Below are 21858 nucleotides of genomic sequence, written 5' to 3'. Positions count from 1 at the left end.
ACAATAAAATGTTTAGTATTTTTTATCCAAACTCCTACGATTCTCCAATATTTTTTATTCCTACATAAGTAGTGTAATCATATTCCATAACACTTTACTGATATTGTCATCATTGTCCCCATTGGGGCTCATTATCTAAATTCCCTGTCAGTATGTCTTTGGAGTGTGTGAGGAAATCGGAGAACCCGGAGGAAACCCACACAAACATGGGGAGAACATACAAACTCCTTGAAGATGTTATCCTTGATGGGAAGAGGACCCAGGACCCCAGCGCTACACGGCTGCTGTGCTAACCACTGAGCCACCGTGTTACGAACTGGCTTAAATGGATAATCATTAAAACCAATGAGAGACAACAGTCTGTTTGGTGAGAGTACCAAAAGAAGCATGCCTCAGATAGGCAGCACTGGATAAAAAGTGAGGTATGAGAGACCCATGAGGTTAACCAAAAAGATGACGAAAAATAATTGTATTAACAACACTGCTTTATTTTTTCTCAGATTTGTAATACCTAACTCACAACACTAGAGGGCATCTCAAGCTTAATAATGGAGTGAACAGCGACTAAGGCAGTAATAAACGGAAATAAAAACTCCGACAATTAAGTAAAACCAGTTTAAGGTATTTTATCATATTAACATGAATAACTTTGCTTTATGGTACAATGCATATAACAAACAGAGAAATAATCTAACGTAGTGCTCCAATGTCATATACCATGAAGAAAACCTCAGCAGACAGAGTGGATTTAGTGTAAAGGTGAGAGCTGTCTGCATTTATAATAATGGGGGTGTCTGATAACTAATGTGGTGTCTGGGTTATATTAAGGTGGAACTCCGTTTTTGGTGAATATTACCAGCCAGGCAACTGCGATCAATCTTTGCTTCCATATTACACCAGATGTCTATGGACCCTATAGTCAATGTAAAGAGTCAAACTGATCTGTCACGGGAGCCACCTGGCAAGTAAAATTCTTAGATCGTGGCGTTCCCACTGTGTGCTGGTATGAGCCTTTCTTGAAGTCTAAAATATTAATGGAGCACATTTCAGAAGACCCTTGGTTATCTCAATAAGATAAAAAAATAATTGTACTTATTCCAAATGGTTAATTCTTGGCCACTTATGTCAATGGGTAACTATAAAAAGCTCGGCCTAGCACCCTTTCTGACTTCCAGTTGTAAGGAGGCGACATATTAAGACAGGCAGAGGTCATAATTTGGGCACAATGCTGGGTTTCTTTGCTTCTAGAGGAGCCTCCAATTTATTGCTCTAGACACAGTGCAGCATTAGGCCTCCCAGCACCGGGGATGTGACAGATCATTTCCAAGGGAAGGCGCTCTGGATCCTTTATGTGTCTAGTTCCACCCGCAATGAGGGGATTTCTGTCCTGGCTCCAGGCACACTAGAACAGCTAAAAAAAATTAAAAAGATGCGTTTAGTATATTATCCAATAACTATTTTAGGCTGTGTGCACACAATGAGTTTTCGATGCTGCGTATTTTCGTTGCATCAAAAACGCAACATCTTACAGTTCCAGAAAAGTGGATGGGATTTACAGAAATCTCCTGCCCGCTGTGCTTTTTTTTTTTTAACGTAAACTGACCTGCGGTGCATGCTTCAAATCTGCAGCTTATCAATTTCTCTTGTGGAATATTCTGATTTTTTTGTGCAGATTTTTTCCATAGACTTTCATCAGATGCGCAAAATCCGCAGATAAAAAATGCACATGCGTTTTTAGTGCATATTCCTGAAGGAAAACCATCCAAAATGCATATAATCCGCACATGACTATATTAATAAAGTTTATCAGGAAATATCAAACACAAAGCAGCTTTATATAAAACATGGGACGCCAAAAAGAGACAAAAAACGCATGTAAAAAAAAAAGCAGTCATAACAGCGAAAAACGCAAGTAACCTAATCAAAAACTCAACGAAATCTCATTGTGTGAACAAAGCCTTAAATGGGACCTGTCACCAGATTTTTTTCTATATAAACCGTATCCATCACCTGTTAGCCATATTTATTAGAAATCTCTCTATATGAGCCTCCATAACCAGGAAAATACCTTTTATATAATTGTATGCTAATCGTCTCTGAACGATCCCATCTATGACTCTAGACCAGTGTTTCTCAACTCCAACTCTCAACTCAAGACCCACCAACAGGTCATGTTTTCAGGATTTCCTTACTACTGCACAGGAGATGGAATTAATGCTTGAGCAGGTGATGAAATTATCACCTGTGCAATACTAAGGAAATCCTGAAAACATGACCTGTTGGTGGGTCTTGATGACTGGAGTTGAGAAACACTGATCTAGACCTTTCTCGGTGCCCCTTCTGTGCCCACAGCTGCCGCCTCTTCTGCTTTGATTAACGTGGATAACATCTCCGTCGTAAACAAGGCAGCCCAGCTCTCGTGCCGCCATACATGCGTTATGTCAATGAAGTCAGCAATAGCGGTTACAAAGGAGGCATCTGTTACGACCGTTCACATTTGTCACATCTCCAACGGACTTTTCATCAAAACTGGAGTATAACACAAAATTAAAGTGGCACCGTGCGCCACCATAAGGGACGTACTCCAGTCAGAGAGTACATGTCACAATTTATGCCACTTTGTGGCATGGATTATGATGAATTTGGTGGCCATGCCCTCTCCTCGCTAAGCTCCGCTCAGTTTTCAAGAAGCTGTCCAGAAGTGGCATAAAAATATCAATTAGTTTTACACCACAATTCCGTTGAAAAGTATTTGATCTATTCAAATCAAAGTATACTATAAAGTTGTAAAACCTTTCATTTATCGATTAGTTAGGCATTGTTATAGGGTTATTACTATCACAGCCATTCACTGCTGATTCTGTAGCTCCACTTCCGGTGGACGGCGCTGAATGGCTGAAATGGGAGTAACCCTTTTGATGTAAAAAATCCTGGCATTAGCAAGATGTGAAATACAGATGTTAAAAGGGGTTGTCTACTTCTGAGTAACACCAACTTAATCAATTGAGCACCCAAATTAAAGTTAAAACAGTGTATACTCACCTCCTGCAGTGGCGCCATTTCATCGGTGTCATTGATTCTGTTCCAGGCGGTAATGTCACATTGCTGTGTCACATGTCCACTGCAGCTTATTATAATTCTGGCAGGGCATCCACTTTGATGAAATAGTAAAGGTTGCAGCTATTGAGTGGCTGCTCATTGGCTAAAGCTGGTATGTGACACAACAAGTACATCACTGCCAGAAACACCGGCATTAACTTTGCTGGAATGGCGCTGCTGCAGGAGAGTGTGATGGTGTGATATGCTATGTGGGTATCATTTTGTGTATACTTCTATTTTACTTATTTTTTCATGGTGTTCTCTTGTAGGATGAGTTATTTGCTAATTGATAAATGGCTGTTGATGCCATCTGATATCAGCCCCCACAGTACTGTATTGTTTGCCAATATGCTAATGACATATTGACCTAGCTTGTTGAAACAATGAGCCCCCTGCAACCTTCCCCCCTGACCTGTGAATGAGGAGGGGGACTTTTAACATATCAGTGATGTGAGACACAAATTCAGATCCTGTGTGGAACTATGATGTGAACACAGCACCTCAGAGAGAAAGAAGAGTATATGGACTATGTTATCCTCTGTCTGCTGGATTGTTGGACTCTCATCTCCCAGGCCTTTTATCCTCTTACTGAACTGCATTCGGAATCTGGACTATCTTATCCTTTGTGTGGTGGATTGTTTATGGACCTTTCGCATTTTTGCCTAAATAAATGTCTTGGAATTGTTCACTATTCTCTTGCTCTGTTGATGGTGTGATACCGGAGAAGGACCCCGTGACAGAGGGGAATACACACTGTGTACATTTTAATTAAATTCTGAATTGATGAAGCCGGGGGGGCAGTAGTGGACAAATTCTTTAAGATAATACAATGCTCCATCCACTTATAGAACCTTTTTGCCGTACTTTGCTGACACTATTTGGTTCCCCCACCTTATCTCTGTTTCGCACTAGTTCGATGTATATGATCGTGTGAGCGAGCCCTACCAGTCACCATCCTTTCCAACCCAGAATAATCACATGTACATTTTATTTCTTCTGCCAACCGATTGATGTCAAAGTAAGACACCGTCAGTTACTGCGATAGGACGTACTGTATCTACTTTGCATTTCACAATTCATTGTACTAGAATGACTTACTTCATCTTCCATCTTGATGTTTCCAGAACTATTTATCTTGAACAATCGATAAGTGGCTGCTCTGGTTTTCTTTCTCCTTTGCTTCCTTGGCATCTGTGTTTGTTTGCCTACAACACAGTCCTGAAATATAATAATAACAGAACAGAAAATAATGGATCAAACTTTATATTGTTAGGAAAAGAACAAGAATAAAGGAACCTGGGTCCCTAAAACGTATTGTGAGTGCCTGCGATTATTAGAAACAGAGCTGCTGCGCCCTCCTTTACAGATTGGATTGTGACAGTGTCTGATGTAAAGGAATGACCAGACTTTGTGAACTCTACACTAGATTTGGACAATTCATCTATTTCTCTAGAAAAAAGCTACAGGAAGTTATGAAAACATCTAAAGTAAAGCCTGATAATAAAAACTACCCGTATTTGATTTCTCCTATATTTTCTCCTTTAACCCCTTCATCAACAGGCAATTTTTGCTTTTTGTTCTTTCGTTTTGCCTTTCCCTGTTACCAAGGGTCATACTTTATTTTTTTTATTAGTACTAGCCAAATAGAACTTGTTTTTTTGTAGAACGAATTGCAGTTTTTAATTATTAACATATAATGTACTGAAAAATGGGAAAAAAAATCCAAGCTACAATTGGCAGAAATCTGAGGCAGAGAGCTGTCTAAATAGCCAGGTAATTACTCTGACCAGGAGACACATGGATAAAGCCCTGGTGCACCCTGGTCCTGATTGGATGTCAGCATGTCCCAGCATCTGATTATTATTATTATTATTATTATTATTTATTATTATAGCGCCATTTATTCCATGGCGCTTTACATGTGAGGAGGGGTATACATAATAAAACAAGTACAATAATCTTGAAAAATACAAGTCACAACTGGTACAGGAGGAGAGAGGACCCTGCCCGCGAGGGCTCACAATCTACAAGGGATGGGTGAGGATACAGTAGGTGAGGGTAGAGCTGGCCGTGCAGCGGTTTGGTCAATCGGTGGTTACTGCAGGTTGTAGGCTTGTCGGAAGAGGTGGGTCAGCTGAACTGTCAATCATCATACTGACATCTCAGAACGCTCCTGTCCTAGATTGGATGGCAGAACTGTCATTCACTGTGTCCAGACACAGTTACAGGAGGAATCATAACAGATAGGTCCACCAGGTTATCTCCGCCATTATATTGATTTTATCAGCCATCAGGTTGCTGACTTTCCTTGTTTGTTCTACTCTTCCGACCATGATGTCCTTCTCTTGTGATTGCTCTCTTCATATGATGTGTCCAAAGTAAGAAAGTCATAGCTTGGTGATCCTTGCTTCGAATAACTTGTCTGGCTTGATTTGTTCCAAAATGGATGTTTGTTCTTGCCATCCATGGTATTGATAACATTCTTATCCAGCACCACACTTTGAAGGCGTTGATTTTTCTTCTGTCTTGTTTCTTTATCGTCCAGTTTTCGCATCCATATGTTACTACAGAAAAGACCAAACTATGTATAAGCCGTGTCTTAATTGCCAGTGAAATGTTACTCGATTTGAAGATCTTGTCCAGTGACTTCATTGTTGATTTGTCCATAGCTATTCTCCTATTGACTTCCAATGCCATTGCAGTGTGTTGACCGATCATTGATCCGAGTAGGTTGAAGTCCTTTACAACTTCCAGTTCGTTGCTGTCCATCTCAAATGTGTCCTGGTTGTACATGGCAGTAGTCAACATCTTTGTGTTTTTTGTATTGAGTAGGAATCCCATGTTCGAGCTTTCCATCTTTACACTCTGTAATCCTTCATTCCATCTATGGTTGTTGCTATCAAAGTTGTATCATCTGCGTACATAAGATCGTTAATGATTTGTCAAGCAATTTTTTTTCCTTCTTCCTTTTCGGCACGTCCGACCTTCCTGATAATAGCTTCTGCATATAAATTGAAGAGAATAAGGCCTAAAATAAAGTAGTAGGCTAGTGGAGAGCTTTTCCCAGGTGTTGCCGATGTATTTATCTCAGTAATCATTGCCTAGCCTGCCTGCAATTGTATCTATTTCTCATCTGAAGGTCAGACACATTTTGTATTTAAATTGATATTAAATTCAGCCAAAAATGTTCCCAATATCTACCCAGACAGTTTTTAGATTAAAGGGATTGTAAGCTACTCATGTATTTTTCCTAATATTCAAAAGCCATTTTTGCTATTCATTTTTCATATATTTCACTTTGACATGCTTTAACATGATTGAGTGCAATCATTTTCGTATATTGTACATGTAAGTAGCTGTTTTTTGGTATGCACCTGTTCAGACCAGTTTTTGATGTGCCGGTCAGTTTTCTGTTATTTGTATGCTAGCTTTCTGACTGCAAAACAATGGGGAGACAAAGAGCGCAATAGGGTCTTATCCATACACACCAAATTTGCTCACCTGGTTAGGATGAGATTAGAGCATATAGATAGTGGCTGCTGCAGATCCACAGGTCCTCACCGACCAGAGAAAATAATTTCTTCAAAGGGAGATTTGTAGTTAACCCCTTCCCAACCTTTGACGCCACGTAGGCATCATGAAAGTCGGTGCCAATCCGACCCATGACGCCTATGTGGCGTCATGGAAAGATCGCGTCCCTGCAGATCCGGTGAAAGGGTTAACTCCCATTTCACCCAATCTGCAGGGACAGGGGGAGTGGTAGTTTAACCCAGGTGGGGTGGCTTCACCCCCCCATGGCTACGATCGCTCTGATTGGCTGTTGAAAGTGAAACTGCCAATCAGAGCGATTTGTAATATTTCACCTATTATAACTGGTGAAATATTACAATCCAGCCATGGCCGATGCTGCAATATCATCGGCCATGGCTGGAAACACTAATGTGCCCCCACCCCACCCCACCGATCGCCCCCCCAAGCCATCGATCTGTCCAGTACACTGCTCCGGCTCCCCTCCGTCCTAGGATTAGGGTTAAGGTTAGGGTTAGGGTTAAAGTTAGGGTTAGTATCCCTAGGGTTACTAGGGATTCTAACCCTAACCCTAACCCTAGCTATTTCTGTTTAAAGTGGGTTTTCTTGTTGATTTTGATGATTGGCAGCTGTCAGACACTTCTCATCATGCGTTTTAAAAACGCAAACGCAGGAAAAAACGCATGTAAACACTTCAAAATGCCGCGTTTGTATTAAAGCATGCAAAAACGCATGCGTCTAAAAAACACGGCGTTTTAACGCGTTTACATGCGTTTTTTTACCACATGCGTTTGCGTTCAAAACGCTGCGTTTTTAAACGCAAATGTGAAACCAGCCTAATTTAAGCATAAAAAAGAATCACCTAATCGATTATCGTACTTTATTTAAAAAAAGTAAAAAGGCCGCAATTAAAAAATACATTGAAAATATACACATATATATGTGCATATATCCTGTAAATATCATAATATATACGTATCAATCATACAATACAATCACACAAGACAAATTAAAATGTAAAGTGGCAGGCAGTTCACAATTTTATGTAATGATACTCGTTATTAGCAGTGCCAACTCCCAATCAATAGATGTAAAAGATTGTATAGAATAAAATAATTGTGTGTTGAGCCGTAATAAAGAGATTAATTAACCAAATATTGTATAAGACTACTAAATTAATACAAATTCAATTAACCCCTTCCCGACCTTTGACGCATACGCTGCGTCATGAAAGTCGGTGCCATTCCGACCCATGACGCAGCATATGCGTCATGGAAAGATCGCGTCCCTGCAGATCCGGTGAAAGGGTTAACTCCCATTTCACCCAATCTGCAGGGACAGGGGGAGTGGTAGTTTAACCCAGGTGGGGTGGCTTCACCCCCCCATGGCTACGATCGCTCTGATTGGCTGTTGAAAGTGAAACTGCCAATCAGAGCGACTGGTGAAATATTACAATCCAGCCATGGCCGATGCTGCAATATCATCGGCCATGGCTGGAAACACTAATGTGCCCCCACCCCACCCCACCGATCGCCCCCCCAAGCCATCGATCTGTCCAGTACACTGCTCCGGCTCCCCTCCGTCCTGTGCTCCGCTATCCCCGTGCTCTTGTCCGCTCCCCCCGTGCTCCAATCACCCCCCCCCCCCCGTGCTCTGATCCAACCCCCCTGCACTCCAATCCACCCCCCGTGCTCCGATCCACCCCCCGTGCTCCCATCCACCCCCCCGTGCTCCGATCCACCCCCTGTGCTCTGATCCAACCCCCTGCACTCCAATCCACCCCCCCGTGCTCCGATCCACCCCCGTGCTCCGATCCACCCCCCCGTGCCCGATCCACCCCCCCATGCTCCGCCCCCCCCCACCGTGCTCCCCCCACCCCATCATACTTACCGTTCCTCCCGGGGTCCGTCCGTCTTCTCCCTGGGCGCCGCCATCTTCCAAAATGGCGGGCGCATGCGCAGTGCGCCCGCCGAATCTGCCAGACGGCAGATTCGTTCCAAAGTGCATTTTGATCACTGAGATATAACCTATCACAGTGATCAAAATAAAAAAAATAGTAAATGACCCCCCCCCTTTGTCACCCCCATAGGTAGGGACAATAAAAAAATAAAGAATTTTTTTTTTTTTCCACTAAGGTTAGAATAGGGTTAGGGTTTCGGTATGTGCACACGTATTCTGGTCCTCTGCGGATTTTTCCGCTGTGGATTTCATAAATCCGCAGTGCTAAACCGCTGCGGATTTATGGCGGATTTACCGCGGTTTTTCTGCACATTTTACTGCAGTTTTACAACTGCAATTTTCTATTGGAGCAGTTGTAAAACCGCTGCGGAATCCGCAGAAAGAAGTGACATGCTGCGGAATGTAAACTGCTGCGTTTCCGTGCAGTTTTTCCGCAGCATGTGTACAGCGATTTTTGTTTTCCATAGGTTTACATTGAACTGTAAACTCATGGGAAACTGCTGCATATCCGCAGTGCTTTCCGCAGCGTGTGCACATACCTTTAGAATTAGTCTATGTGCACAAGGTGCAGATTTGGCTGCGGATCCGCAGCGGATTGGCCGCTGCGGATTCGCAGCAGTGTTCCATCAGGTTTACAGTACCATGTAAACCTATGGAAAACCAAATCCGCTGTGCCCATGGTGCGGAAAATACCACGCGGAAACGCTGCGTTGTATTTTCCGCAGCATGTCAATTCTTTGTGCGGATTCCGCAGCGTTTTACACCTGTTCCTCAATAGGAATCCACAGGTGAAATCCGCACAAAAAACACTTGAAATCCGTGGTAAATCCGCAGGTAAAACGCAGTGCCTTTTACCCGCGGATTTTTCAAAAATGATGCTGAAAAATCTCACATGAATCCGCAACGTGGGCACATAGCCTTAGGGTTAGGGTTGGAATTAGGGTTGTGGTTAGGGTTGTGATATGGCTACAGTTGGGATTAGGGTTAGGGGTGTGTTGGGGTTAGTTTTGGAGGTAGAATTGAGGGGTTTCCACTGTTTAGGCACATCAGGGGTCTCCAAACGCAACATGACGCCACCATTGATTCCAGCCAATCTTGTATTCAAAAAGTCAAATGGTGCTCCCTCACTTCCGAGCCCCGACGTGCGCCCAAACAGTAGTTTACCCCCACATATGGGGTACCAGCATACTCAGGACAAACTGCACAACAATTACTGGGGTCCAATTTCTCCTGTTACCATTGTGAAAATAAAAGAATGCTTGCTAAAACATCATTTTTGAGGAAAGAAAAATTATTTTTTATTTTCACGGCTCTGCGTTGTAAATGTCTGTGAAGCACTTGGGGGTTCAAAGTGCTCACCACATATCTAGATAAGTTCCTTTGGGGGGGTCTAGTTTCCAAAATGGGGTCACTTGTGGGGGGTTTCTACTGTTTAGGCACACCAGGGGCTCTGCAAACGCAACGTGACGCCTGCAGACCATTCCATCAAAGTCTGCATTTCAAAAGTCACTACTTCCCTTCTGAGCCCCGACGTGTGCCCAAACAGTGGTTTACCCCCACACATTGGGTATCAGCGTACTCAGGAGAAACTGGACAACAACTTTTGGGGTCCAATTTCTCCTGTAACCCTTGGGAAAATAAAAAATTCTGGGCTAAATAATTATTTTTGAGGAAAGAAAACGTATTTATTATTTTCACGGCTCTGCATTATATACTTCTGTGAAGCACTTGGGGGTTCAAAGTGCTCACCACACATCTAGATAAGTTCCTTTCGGGGGTCTAGTTTCCAAAATGGGGTCACTTGTGGGGGGTTTCTACTGTTTAGCCACATCAGGGGCTCTGCAAACGCAACGTGATGCCCGCAGAGCATTCCATCAAAGTCTGCATTTCAAAACTTCACTACTTCACTTCTGAGCCCCGACATGTGCCCAAACAGTGGTTTACCCCCACATATGGGGTATCAGCGTACTCAGGAGAAACTGGACAACAACTTTTGTGGTCAAATTTCTCCTGTTACCCTTGGGAAAATAAAAAATTGCAGGCTAAAAAGTCATTTTTGAGAAAATAAATTTTTTTTTTTATTTTCATGGCTCTGCGTTATAAACTTCTGTGAAGCACTTGGGGGTTCAAAGTCCTCACCACACATCTAGATTAGTTCCTTTGGGGGTCTAGTTTCCAAAATGGTATCATTTGTGGGGGATCTCCAATGTTTAGGCACACAGGGGCTCTCCAAACGTGACATGGTGTCCGCTAATGATTGGAGCTAATTTTCCATTTAAAAAGCCAAATGGCGTGCCTTCCCTTCCGAGCCCTGCCGTGCGCCCAAACAGTGGTTTACCCCCACATATGGGGTATCAGCGTACTCAGGACAAACTGGACAACAACATTTGGGGTCCAATTTCTCCTATTACCCTTGGCAAAATTGGAAATTCCAGGCTAAAAAATCATTTTTGAGGAAAGAAAAAATATTTTTTTTATTTTCATGGCTCTGCGTTATAAACTTCTGTGAAGCACCTGGGGGTTTAAAGTGCTCAATATGCATCTAGATAAGTTTCTTGAGGGGTCTAGTTTCCAAAATGGGGTCACTTGTGGGGGAGCTCCAATGTTTAGGCACACAGGGGCTCTCCAAACGCGACATGGTGTCCGCTAACAATTGGAGCTAATTTTCCATTCAAAAAGTCAAATGGCGCGCCTTCCCTCCCGAGCCCTGCCGTGTGCCCAAACAGTGGTTTACCCCCACATATGAGGTATCGGCGTACTCGGGAGAAATTGCCCAACAAATTTTAGGATCCATTTTATCCTATTGCCCATGTAAAAATGAAAAAATTGAGGCGAAAATAATTTTTTTGTGAAAAAAAAGTACTTTTTCATTTTTACAGATAAATTTGTGAAGCACCTGAGGGTTTGAAGTGCTCACTAGGCATCTAGATAAGTTCCTTGTGGGGTCTAGTTTCCAAAATGGGGTCACTTGTGGGGGAGCTCCAATTTTTAGGCACACGGGGGCTCTCCAAACATGACATGGTGTCCGCTAAAGAGTGGAGCAAATTTTTCATTCAAAAAGTCAAATGGCGCTCCTTCCCTTCCAAGCCCTGCCGTGCGCCCAAACTGTGGTTTACCCCCACATATGAGGTATCAGCGTACTCAGGACAAATTGGACAACAACTTTCGTGGTTCAGTTTCTCCTTTTACCATTGGGAAAATAAAAAAATTGTTGCTAAAAGATAATTTTTGTGACTAAAAAGTTAAATGTTCATTTTTTTCTTCCATGTTGCTTCTGCTGCTGTGAAGCACCTGAAGGGTTAATAAACTTCTTGAATGTGGTTTTGAGTACCTTGAGGGGTGCAGTTTTTAGAATGGTGTCACTTTTGGGTATTTTCAGCCATATAGACCCCTCAAACTGATTTCAAATGTGAGGTGGTCCTTAAAAAAAATGGTTTTGTAAATTTCGTTGTAAAAATGAGAAATCGCTGATCAAATTTTAACCCTTATAACTTCCTAGCAAAAAAAAATTTTGTTTCCAAAATTGTGCTGATGTAAAGTATACATGTGGGAAATGTTATTTATTAACTATTTTGTGTCACATAACTCTCTGGTTTAACAGAATAAAAATTCAAAATGTGAAAATTGCGAAATTTTCAAAATTTTCGCCAAATTTCCGTTTTTATCACAAATAAACGCAGAATTTGACCTAAATTTACCACTATCATGAAGCCCAATATGTCACGAAAAAACAATCTCAGAACCGCTAGGATCCGTTGAAGCGTTCCTGAGTTATTACCTCATAAAGGGACACGGGTCAGAATTGCAAAAAACGGCCAGGTCATTAAGGTCAAAATAGGCTGGGTCATGAAGGGGTTAAAATTCTGCGCTGCCGCTAAGATGAATTTCAGGAGAGTACAGTTGATTCACAATGGTTTTATTCAACGCATTTCAGGGGTCTCATGCCCCCTTCAGGTGTGGTATTTGCTGATGAAGGGGGCATGAAACCCCTGAAACACGTTGAATAAAACCACTGTGAATCAACCATACTCTCCTGAAATTCGTCTAAGCGGCAGCGCAGAATTTTAACTACAAATCTCCCTTTGAAGACATAGCTTTCTGACTGAGCACTCCGCCCTTCAATATGTGGTGATTTTAATTACATTTGGTTCCTGCCAACCCATAAATGTAGACTTTACTGAGAGGTGTCCACATTCACCCATTAATTCAGACATTAGTCTTAGAGAGGTGTTCACTCTGGTCAGGGACCCATCAGACTCATGAGGCCACCTTGACGTTGGTTGATGGGCAGACATTATTTGGCCAAATTTTGTGCAATGCGTCTCATGTATTTTTCCTAATATTCAAAAGCCAATTTTTGCTATTCCCATTTCTTAGATTTCGCATTAACATGCTTTAACATGATTGAGTGCAACCATGATTGAGTACCAACCTTCGTACTGTATCTTGTACATGTAAGCAGCTGTTTTTGGTATGCACCTGTTCAGACTAGTTATTGATGTGACAGTCAGTTTTCTGTTATTTGTACTATAAAGCGATGTTCACACGCAGCGGTCATGCTGCAGCTTTAAACCACAGGAGCCCTTTTCGCTGCAGTCTTTCCATTGTTTCTGGACACAATTACTTAATTGTGCAGGTAAACCCTGTAAATGTGTGTGCCATTACGATCGACCACATAGACTTGCATGTAAAAGAGCTGTTTACCTTCAAGATTAAAGAAGCGCTCCCATCCATATTTTTATCCTCTTAATATTGTGTGCTGCTGGGATTCACTGGTTTCTGAGCTGACACTAGAAAATATGTATGAGTTATACATACTCCCAGCCAGTGGGAATGGCTTCGCTTCTATACACTTATATGGGGTGAGGCTGCATCCTCTAGTCGGCCAAGTCCACTGGACAACTGCGTCACTACATGGGGCCCAGCTGCAATCAATACAAATGTATGGAGCGAGGCCATGCTCACTTGTTAGGTTCCAGCCTGCAGTATGTATAATGCATACCCTCAGGTCCCAGATCAGAAACTGGCAAATCCTCCCAGTGCACAGTGCATGTGATGGAGTATCCATAAGTCTGCAGTCACACAGAGTGTGACAACCTCTTTAATGGGTTCAGAACTGGATTAGTGTGATAAAAGAGAAAAAAAAACATACCATCTGAACTCATACCGCTTCTCTGCACTTGATACTGTGTCCCCTGCCAGCCATCTGGCATCAATACCTGGTGGAAGGCATCATATCAGTCAATCAATGACCCCTGAAAACCTGCAGCCCTCACGTTACATCCGAACAGGAAGATCAGATTATCTGCTACACTACTGGATTTTTTCACAAAAGCCATGTGTGATGACAATCTATCTATATAATCGTCTAAGGGTCACTTCCGTCTGTTTGTCTGTCACAGAAATCCCACGGGCACAGTCCGGCCGCGAATTGGCCCCTCCCTTCTGCCCTCCAGTCAGTGCCCCCTCCCTACTGCCCTCCAGTCAGTGCCCCCATAGCGGTTTAGCAGTCCGTTAACGCTGCCATTAACCCTGTGTGACCACCTTTTTACTATTGATGCTGCCTATGCAGCATCAATAGTAAAAAGATCTAATGTTAAAAATAATAAGAATGCATTGCGGGACCGGAGCATCGTGAGGAGGATCGCTAAACGCCTGGGCTGGATCCAGGGGCCACCGTAAGGTGAGTATATAACTATTTTTTATTTTAATTCTTTTTTTAACTGGGATATGGTGCCCACATTGCTATATACTACGTGGGCTGTGTTAGATACTTCGTGGCCTGTGTTATATACTACGTCTCTGTGCTATATGCTACGTGGGCTGTGCAATATACTACGTGGCTGGGCAATATACTGCGTAGGCTGTGCTATTTACTACGTGGGCTGTGCTATATACTAAGTGGGCTGCGTTATAGTCTACGTGGGCTGTGTTATATACTACGTGGGCTGTGCTACATACTACGTGGGCTGCGTTATATTCTACGTGGGCTGTGTTATATACTACGTGGGCTGTGCTATATACTATGTGGGCTGTGTTATATACTACGTGGGCTGTGCAATATACTACGTGGCTGGCCAATATACTACGTGTCTGGGCAATATACTGCGTGGGCTGTGCTATATACTATGTGGGATGTGTTATATACTACGTGGGCTGTGCTATATACTACATGGGCTGTGCTATATACTATGTGGGCTGTGTTATATACTACGTGGGCTGTGTTATATACTACGTGGGCTGTTACATAATACGTGGGTTGTGCTATATACTACGTGAGCTGTGTTATATACTGCGTGGGCTGCGCTATATACTACGTGGGCTGCGTTATATACTATGTGGGCTGTGCAATATACTACGTGGGCTGTGTTATATTCTACGTGGGCTGTGCTATATACTACGTGGGCTGCGTTATATTCTACGTGGGCTGTGTTATATACTACGTGGGCTGTTACATACTACGTGGGCTGTGCTATATACTACGTGAGCTGTGTTATATACTGCGTGGGCTGTGCTATATACTACGTGGGCTGCGTTATATACTACGTGGGCTGTGCTATATACTACGTGGGCTGTGTTATATACTACGTGGGCTGTGCTATATACTACGTGGGCTGCGTTATATTCTACGTGGGCTGTGTTATATACTACGTGGGCTGTGCTATATACTACGTGGGCTGCGTTATATACTACGTGGGCTGTGCAATATACTACGTGGCTGGGCAATATACTACATGTCTGGGCAATAAACTGCGTGGGCTGTGCTATATACTATGTGGGATGTGTTATATACTACGTGGGCTGTGCTATATACTACATGGGCTGTGCTATATACTACGTGGGCTGTGTTATATACTACGTGGGCTGTGTTATATACTACGTGGGCTGTTACATACTACGTGGGCTGTGCTATATACTACGTGAGCTGTGTTATATACTGTGTGGGCTGTGCTATATACTACTACACATATTCTAGAATACCTGATGCGTTAGAATCGGGCCACCATCTAGTGCATATATAAGGCCGGCTGCAGACAAGCGTATAAGAAATCAGCCAACTTTCATCTAGAGAACTCAGACAATTTGTTTCTAATTTTCATCCGATTTTTAAGACCATGTGATGTTTGATGTCTGCATATCCATTTTTATACATCTACACTAAAACATGTCCATGATCACATACAGTTTGCTAAATTTATAATAGAAATGTGTCTGTAAAAGTTGGATACAGCTCTGCTCTAATGGTCCGTGTGGGATCTGATTTTTATTTTACGCACCCATAGATTTGTACAGGTGAGTCTCATACAAGACTCAGATGAAAGTAGTGCATGCTGTGCTTTTTATTTTCATGGATGGTCTTAAGGAGGAAAAAATCATTAATAATAATAATAATTTTATTTCTATAGCGCCAACATATTCCGCAGCTCTTTACATTTTAGAGGGGATTGTACAGACAATAAAATACATTACAGCATAACAATAATCACATAAATCAATATATACCTAGAGGAATGAGGGTCCTGCTCGCAAGCTTACAATCTATGAGGAAAAGGGGAGACACGAGAGGTGGATGGTAACAATTGCTTTCATTATTCGGACCAGCCATAGTGTAAGAATAGGGTGTTCATGTAAAGCTGCATGAACCGGTTAACAGCCAGAATATGTAACAGTACAGACACAGAGGGCTATTAAATGCATAAAGCATGTGAGAACATGATGCGAGGAACCTGATTCTGGTGAAAATTTTGAATGGGCAACACAGTGATAGTTAGATTAATGTGTTGAGGTGGTAGACCAGTCCAAAGAAATGCATTTTTACACCACACTTAAAACTGTGGGTATTGGGGATTAATCAAATTATCCTGGGTAGTGCATTCCAAAAAATTGGAGCAGTACGTGGGAAGTCTTGGAGACGGGAGTGGGAGGTTCTAATTATAACTATATAATTATTGAGGATGCTAACCTCAGCCTTATTGAATAACATGGGGCAGTGGGCTGTCCGATAAATCTGAAAAATCAGACAGTTCCCTTGTCATGTATACCCTCTCATCTGCATGAGCCCTGAAACACAAATCACCGGCATGGTTTCTGTTTTAAAAGGAGATGTCAGTGCTACCTAAACTTTTTACAAACCCTGATGGGCTTTTGTTGGGACCTAGTATTTTTGATGCTAAACCAATGATGCAGACTAGATTATACTTGAAGTTAAAGTACTAGAAAAAAACAATGGGAAGTTCTGATGGAAATAATCAATAAAAATGTGGACAGAGCGAAAGAAAGGGAAAAAACAAGGGCAGGTGTTAAAACGTTTGCTTTTTTTAAACCTACAACTACACAATATAAACATGATTACCCAAATGTGCAGTGCTGAGACCGTCCGGATTACCTTTTGAGCAATCTGGCTGACAATCCTGCTTCCGCCCCAGTGAGTTTTTCTCCTGTTGTCCATCCTGTGTAAAGCAGCTACATGAGCTCATCTGCTGAGATGCTGGAATTGTGGCTGTGTTACCATGGCAACAGCACCCCAAGTTTGGCCTGTTATCCGCGCTGTTCTTACTCTGCGGGGCACCTTCCTCTTCTGAGCTCTGTTTGCACAAGTGATGTTCTGCTAATAATTGGAGTTCTGAGGAAAGAGCAAAAAAAGTAACATTAAAATATCATAGTAGATGATGTCCCTCTGCTGATAAAACCTTAATTGTAAGTAAACAGCAGCACAAGGCTTGATAGGTGACACATCGCAGGATTCAGTGCTTTAACCCCTACCTCATGCTGTCTTCAGATCACATAGCAAAAACCTGCTGACAGATTCCCATTAATACCTGTAGTAATACAACTAGACCCCTCAGACCTTGGTCAAGGGGATAGGACACCAGTGCGAAGACTATGCCACAAGTAATAAATAAAACCACTTTTTATTTAGATATTTTACAAAATAACATATATGCATCAAAAGCAAGAGTGCACCGATAAAAGCTCCCAGCATGCCCTGCTGGCTCCATGTCTTCTCTACAGAGACCGTTCTCCCAGATTGCCTAGTAGTTAGAGATTTGCACTACAGGAGCTCCTCAGAACTGTTAAGAGATTTTTCATCTGCAACCAGCCGACATCCGAACGCAGCTCTGGGTTATAAACTCTGGTATAAATCACGTTATTTATTTACAATGTTACTCCGTGTCTAATGTAAATGATATCTAAATTGTAAAATTATGTTAAGTTACTGCAGCATGAAAATTTGCATCTTTGGTTCTCTGTTTTTGTCTTAAAATTCCAGTGCCCAAGACATCTCCCCCCAGTTGTCTCATTATAGACTCACCCCTGTTCTCGAAGACTCCAGATTGCATGAAATGTGCACCACAGGTTAAGCTTGCTGGTGTCAATTAAACAAAATGTCCCAGCTTATAGCAAAAGATCCTTCTGCATCCTTAGCACTGAGGTCTCCTAGATTGAGTTCACAAGGAATTGTGCGGCTCTTAAAGGGAACCTGTCAGCAGATTCTTACATATGGAGGTAGTGATATGACTGTGTAGGTGCTTGTCTCAGTATTTTTCATCAGTATTTGTAAGCCAAAACCAGGAGTGGGTGATAAATACAGAAGTTGTGCATATGTTTCTATTATACTTTTCCTCTATTTGTTCCACTCCTGGTTTTGGCTTACAAATACTGATGTAAAATACTGACCAAATACTGCAAGTGTGATGGCAGCCTAAGAATGTGCTAACTTCTAACAGCAGTACTCCCAACCAGACGCTCTATAGAGAACTCACTATATAAGAACAGGGCTAGGATGTTGGCTTATTACAAAATGTGCTCAAGTATGTTGGAGGTCCATTCATTCTAGGAACTAATAGGAGTCCTAGCATTTGGTCTGCCACCGAGGCATTTATTGCATATCCTATCAATATGACTGTAGGGTCTTTGAAATAAAATAAATCAAAGATTATAGGAAATATGTAAGAGAATGACATTAATCATATATTACAAAAATACTAGAAATGAGTAATTCATCCTATTTCAAATTTTTAGATCATTAGAAGTTACCATATCATTCGTTGATCAGATAAAGACAAAAAGCCGAGCATTTATATAAGTCATTAGAGGGTTCCTGACACCAATAATGCTATTAGAAAAAAGCCATCCCACCACGTCAAGGTAACTCTAATCAGGACAGTCCTACACTGTCTAATATTAAAAACCTTGCCATGTGTCAATGTTGTGAAGCGATGGCCGGGGGACCACCACGGTGCAGGAAGACTACTGTACACAAGATGAGGTGCAAACAACAAAGGATAGATTTATTGTGAGACAGGAAATGGAAGGGACAAGGAAGATGCAAACAGGGGTTTACAATAGCAAAAGATAATGCACCTGAGTTATCTTGTCTGTAAAATAGCACAGTGCTTCAACAATTACAAACTCAGAATCTGTCTCACAAGCAACTTTACACAATAAAACATATATCGATGCTACTCTGCATATAACCTCCTTGGCCTTTACTACGCAGGCCACACGGTTACCGTGCTCTAACTACTGAAGCCTACACTAGACCCTAACAGGTGCACCAAACAGGAACAAACTCACGGTGATGTTGGGCACACAGGTCCAGTCCCAGGGGGCCCCCGAAGTCCAAAACGGTGGTGCGCACAGATTCCTGTCAGCTCTGCAAAGCGTGGTCTTCTCCTTGCTCCTGGAAACTGTAAGTCCCCTTCTCAGTATCTTCGTGGCTTCACAAACCAGCACATAACAGCCACCCTTTGCTGTAACCGGGAAAGTCTATTTAACAAACGCAGTTCGTCACAAGCTGTGTAATCTTTCTTGCAGCCAACGACTCTTCCTTGCAGACAGAACACCACAAAGTTCTCTCAGTTCCCTCTGAAACTTTCCCTCCACACGCTGCTTCAGCTCCACCCCTGCACACAGCCCCGACCAGTTCATAGCAAACATAAGAGCAGGGGAGAACAGCAGAACATACCATCACACCAGACAAGGGGATGCAGCCTCTTAAAGTGACAGCGTGTTTCTTATTGTCCATAACAGCACCACCCTCTTACATGCCTCCCTTCTTAATGATGGTCGTCCTCAGCCATCACAGCATCAGGGTAAAAGTGTAATGGAGGAGGCAACAAAGGTGTAAAAACAGACAGAGCACACTGTTCTACATATCGGACTAGTGGAACCCCTGCATTAGACCTCTGGGATCTCCGAAGCTCTTGGCTGTCAGGCAAGGCTTGACTATCTTCCATAGGAACACTTGTTGTAGGGGACATTGTGCGCTCTTGTCTGGTCTCATCCTCGCATGGCGGTACTGGTACATCCATGAGATTACCGTCTATGGGTGGCTGAGGACCCCCTACTGTGTCAGGGATGGTCCACCACTCATCATCGATTTGGTCATCAGGCATGACAGATTCAGGAAGTGGAGTGGCGCCTCCAGGCGACAATGGCATAGAACAGACCTCAGACCGGCAAGGCCACAGCATATTTCTGTGAAGTACTCTAGGGGCGGATGCCCCATCTTCAATCTGTACCTTGTAGACAGGGCCGTTAGCATACACTCGCTCGATAACCTTGTACGGCTGTACTTCCCATCTCTCACTTAGTTTTCCCTTAGGGCGTTTCTCTCTGACCAATACCCGGTCTCCAGGTTGGAGCGGTAACTCTTGAGTCGGTTTGCGGGCCGTATGTTCTTTTTCTTGCAGTTGCTGACCCGCCAACCGCCGTATCGTTTGCAAACGTTGCCGATGCTCTTTCACCAATGAGGTGACATTTCGCTCCATCAGCTCCTCTGGCTGTTCCAAATTCAGCTCAATGATCTCTCATCCAGCTCTTCCAAACAACAGTAGATAGGGGGTATAACCCGTGGTGGAGTGGACCCGATTGTTGTAGGTCCAGACCAATTCTGGCAGATAGTCTGGCCAACACACCTTCTTATCCTCCTCCAATGTTCTCAGCATCTGAAGCAAGGTTCTGTTGAAGCGTTCGCAAGCTCCATTGCCTTGAGGATGGTAAGGGGTGGTCTGGGACCGCTCGATGCCATACATGCGATACAATTCTTCCATCACCTTGCCTTGGAAACATGCGCCTTGGTCGGAGTGGATCCGCTTTGGACACCCATACACCCGGATGAAGTCTTGACAGATGGCTCGCGCCACCGATTCCGCAGTCTGGTCTCTAGTCGGAGTGACTACTGCGAACTTAGAGAAATGATCGGTCATCACCAAACAGTATTGCAGCCCCTGGGCCGAGTGTCCCACGAGGAGATAGTCGATCATCAAGACTTCCAACGGTTCCTTAGTTTGTATGGTCTGGATGGGTGCCCTCTGTTCAGTACTCTTAATGAGGTCACATACTCAACACTGCCGGCAAACTTCTTCCACTACAAGCTCGAACCGGGGGCAATACACATACCGCTGCAACCATTGGTAGGTCTTTGTGGGGCCGAAGTGCGCTCCGAGTTCATGGGCTTCTTTAGCTATTTCTTGAGCCATTCTTCCTGGGATGACCACTTGCCACCTTACTTCCATATCTTTTGGCTGTTGCCTCTTACGATATAGTACTGACTCTCGCACTTCCAGTCTATCCCACTGATGCAACACACTCCTCATTTCAGAGTCCAGATTATCTCTCTCTTGTTTGCCAGGCTTCCGCTTTTGCATTACCCACCATTTCATCTGTCTCAGCCCTTCGTCTTCATCCTGAACGTGTCCCCATTCCTCATTGGTTCTCCCCAGGGACCGGGGTAATGCGCAGGCCTCCCTTCTTGACTGGGCCACAACCATTGGGGGCTTGAACTTATTGAAGTCTGGGGTTTCCTCCTCTTCGAGTTGCTCATCAAGATCCCCCACTGGAGTCTCCACAGGCACTCTTGACAGCCCATCCGCATTTGCGTTTTCAGTAGCAGAGCGATAACAGATGGTAAAGTCGAACTTGGCCAGGCGAGCCATCCACCGTTGTTCTAAGGCCCCCAGTTTAGCATTCTCAAGGTGGGCCAGGGGATTATTGTCTGTTCGAACTTGAATTTTGGTTCCTGTCAGGAAGCCTGCAAACTTTTCTGTCATGTCCCACACCAGGGCCAGGAGCTCTAACCGGAAGGAGCTGTAATTGTGAGGGTTTCTTTCGCTGTCTCGCAGGGACCTGCTAGCATACCCGATAACTCTCTCATGTCCATCCTGTATCTGAGAAAGTACTGCACCGAGTCCATGAAGGCTACCATCGGTGTACAACAGGAACGGTTGATCGAAGTCTGCGTAGGCCAAAATCAGGGCCGAAGTAAGG

General features: G+C 43.3%; 1 protein-coding gene across 3 annotated transcripts in view; it reads right to left on the bottom strand.

Moving 5' to 3' along the window:
• Window positions 1–467: 467 nt before the first annotated feature.
• The window catches only part of PPP1R1A (protein phosphatase 1 regulatory inhibitor subunit 1A), a 478692-nt gene continuing 457301 nt past the window's right edge, over window positions 468–21858 (bottom strand). For all 3 annotated transcript variants that reach the window (XM_069758700.1, XM_069758699.1, XM_069758698.1), the window contains 3 exons: window positions 16973–17209; window positions 4198–4317; window positions 468–1411 (listed from right to left, as the gene is read on the bottom strand). In XM_069758700.1, coding sequence (XP_069614801.1) covers window positions 4226–4317; window positions 16973–17209 — 329 coding nt within the window. In that variant the 3' untranslated portion in view covers window positions 468–1411; window positions 4198–4225. The remainder of the gene's footprint in view (window positions 1412–4197; window positions 4318–16972; window positions 17210–21858) is intronic.

Source organism: Ranitomeya imitator, chromosome 3 (genome assembly GCF_032444005.1).
Source record: "Ranitomeya imitator isolate aRanImi1 chromosome 3, aRanImi1.pri, whole genome shotgun sequence".
In the NCBI taxonomy this organism is placed as follows: Eukaryota; Metazoa; Chordata; class Amphibia; order Anura; family Dendrobatidae; genus Ranitomeya; species Ranitomeya imitator.
Note: the sequence above shows the minus strand (reverse complement) of the source record. Positions and strands in the feature narration are given on the sequence as shown.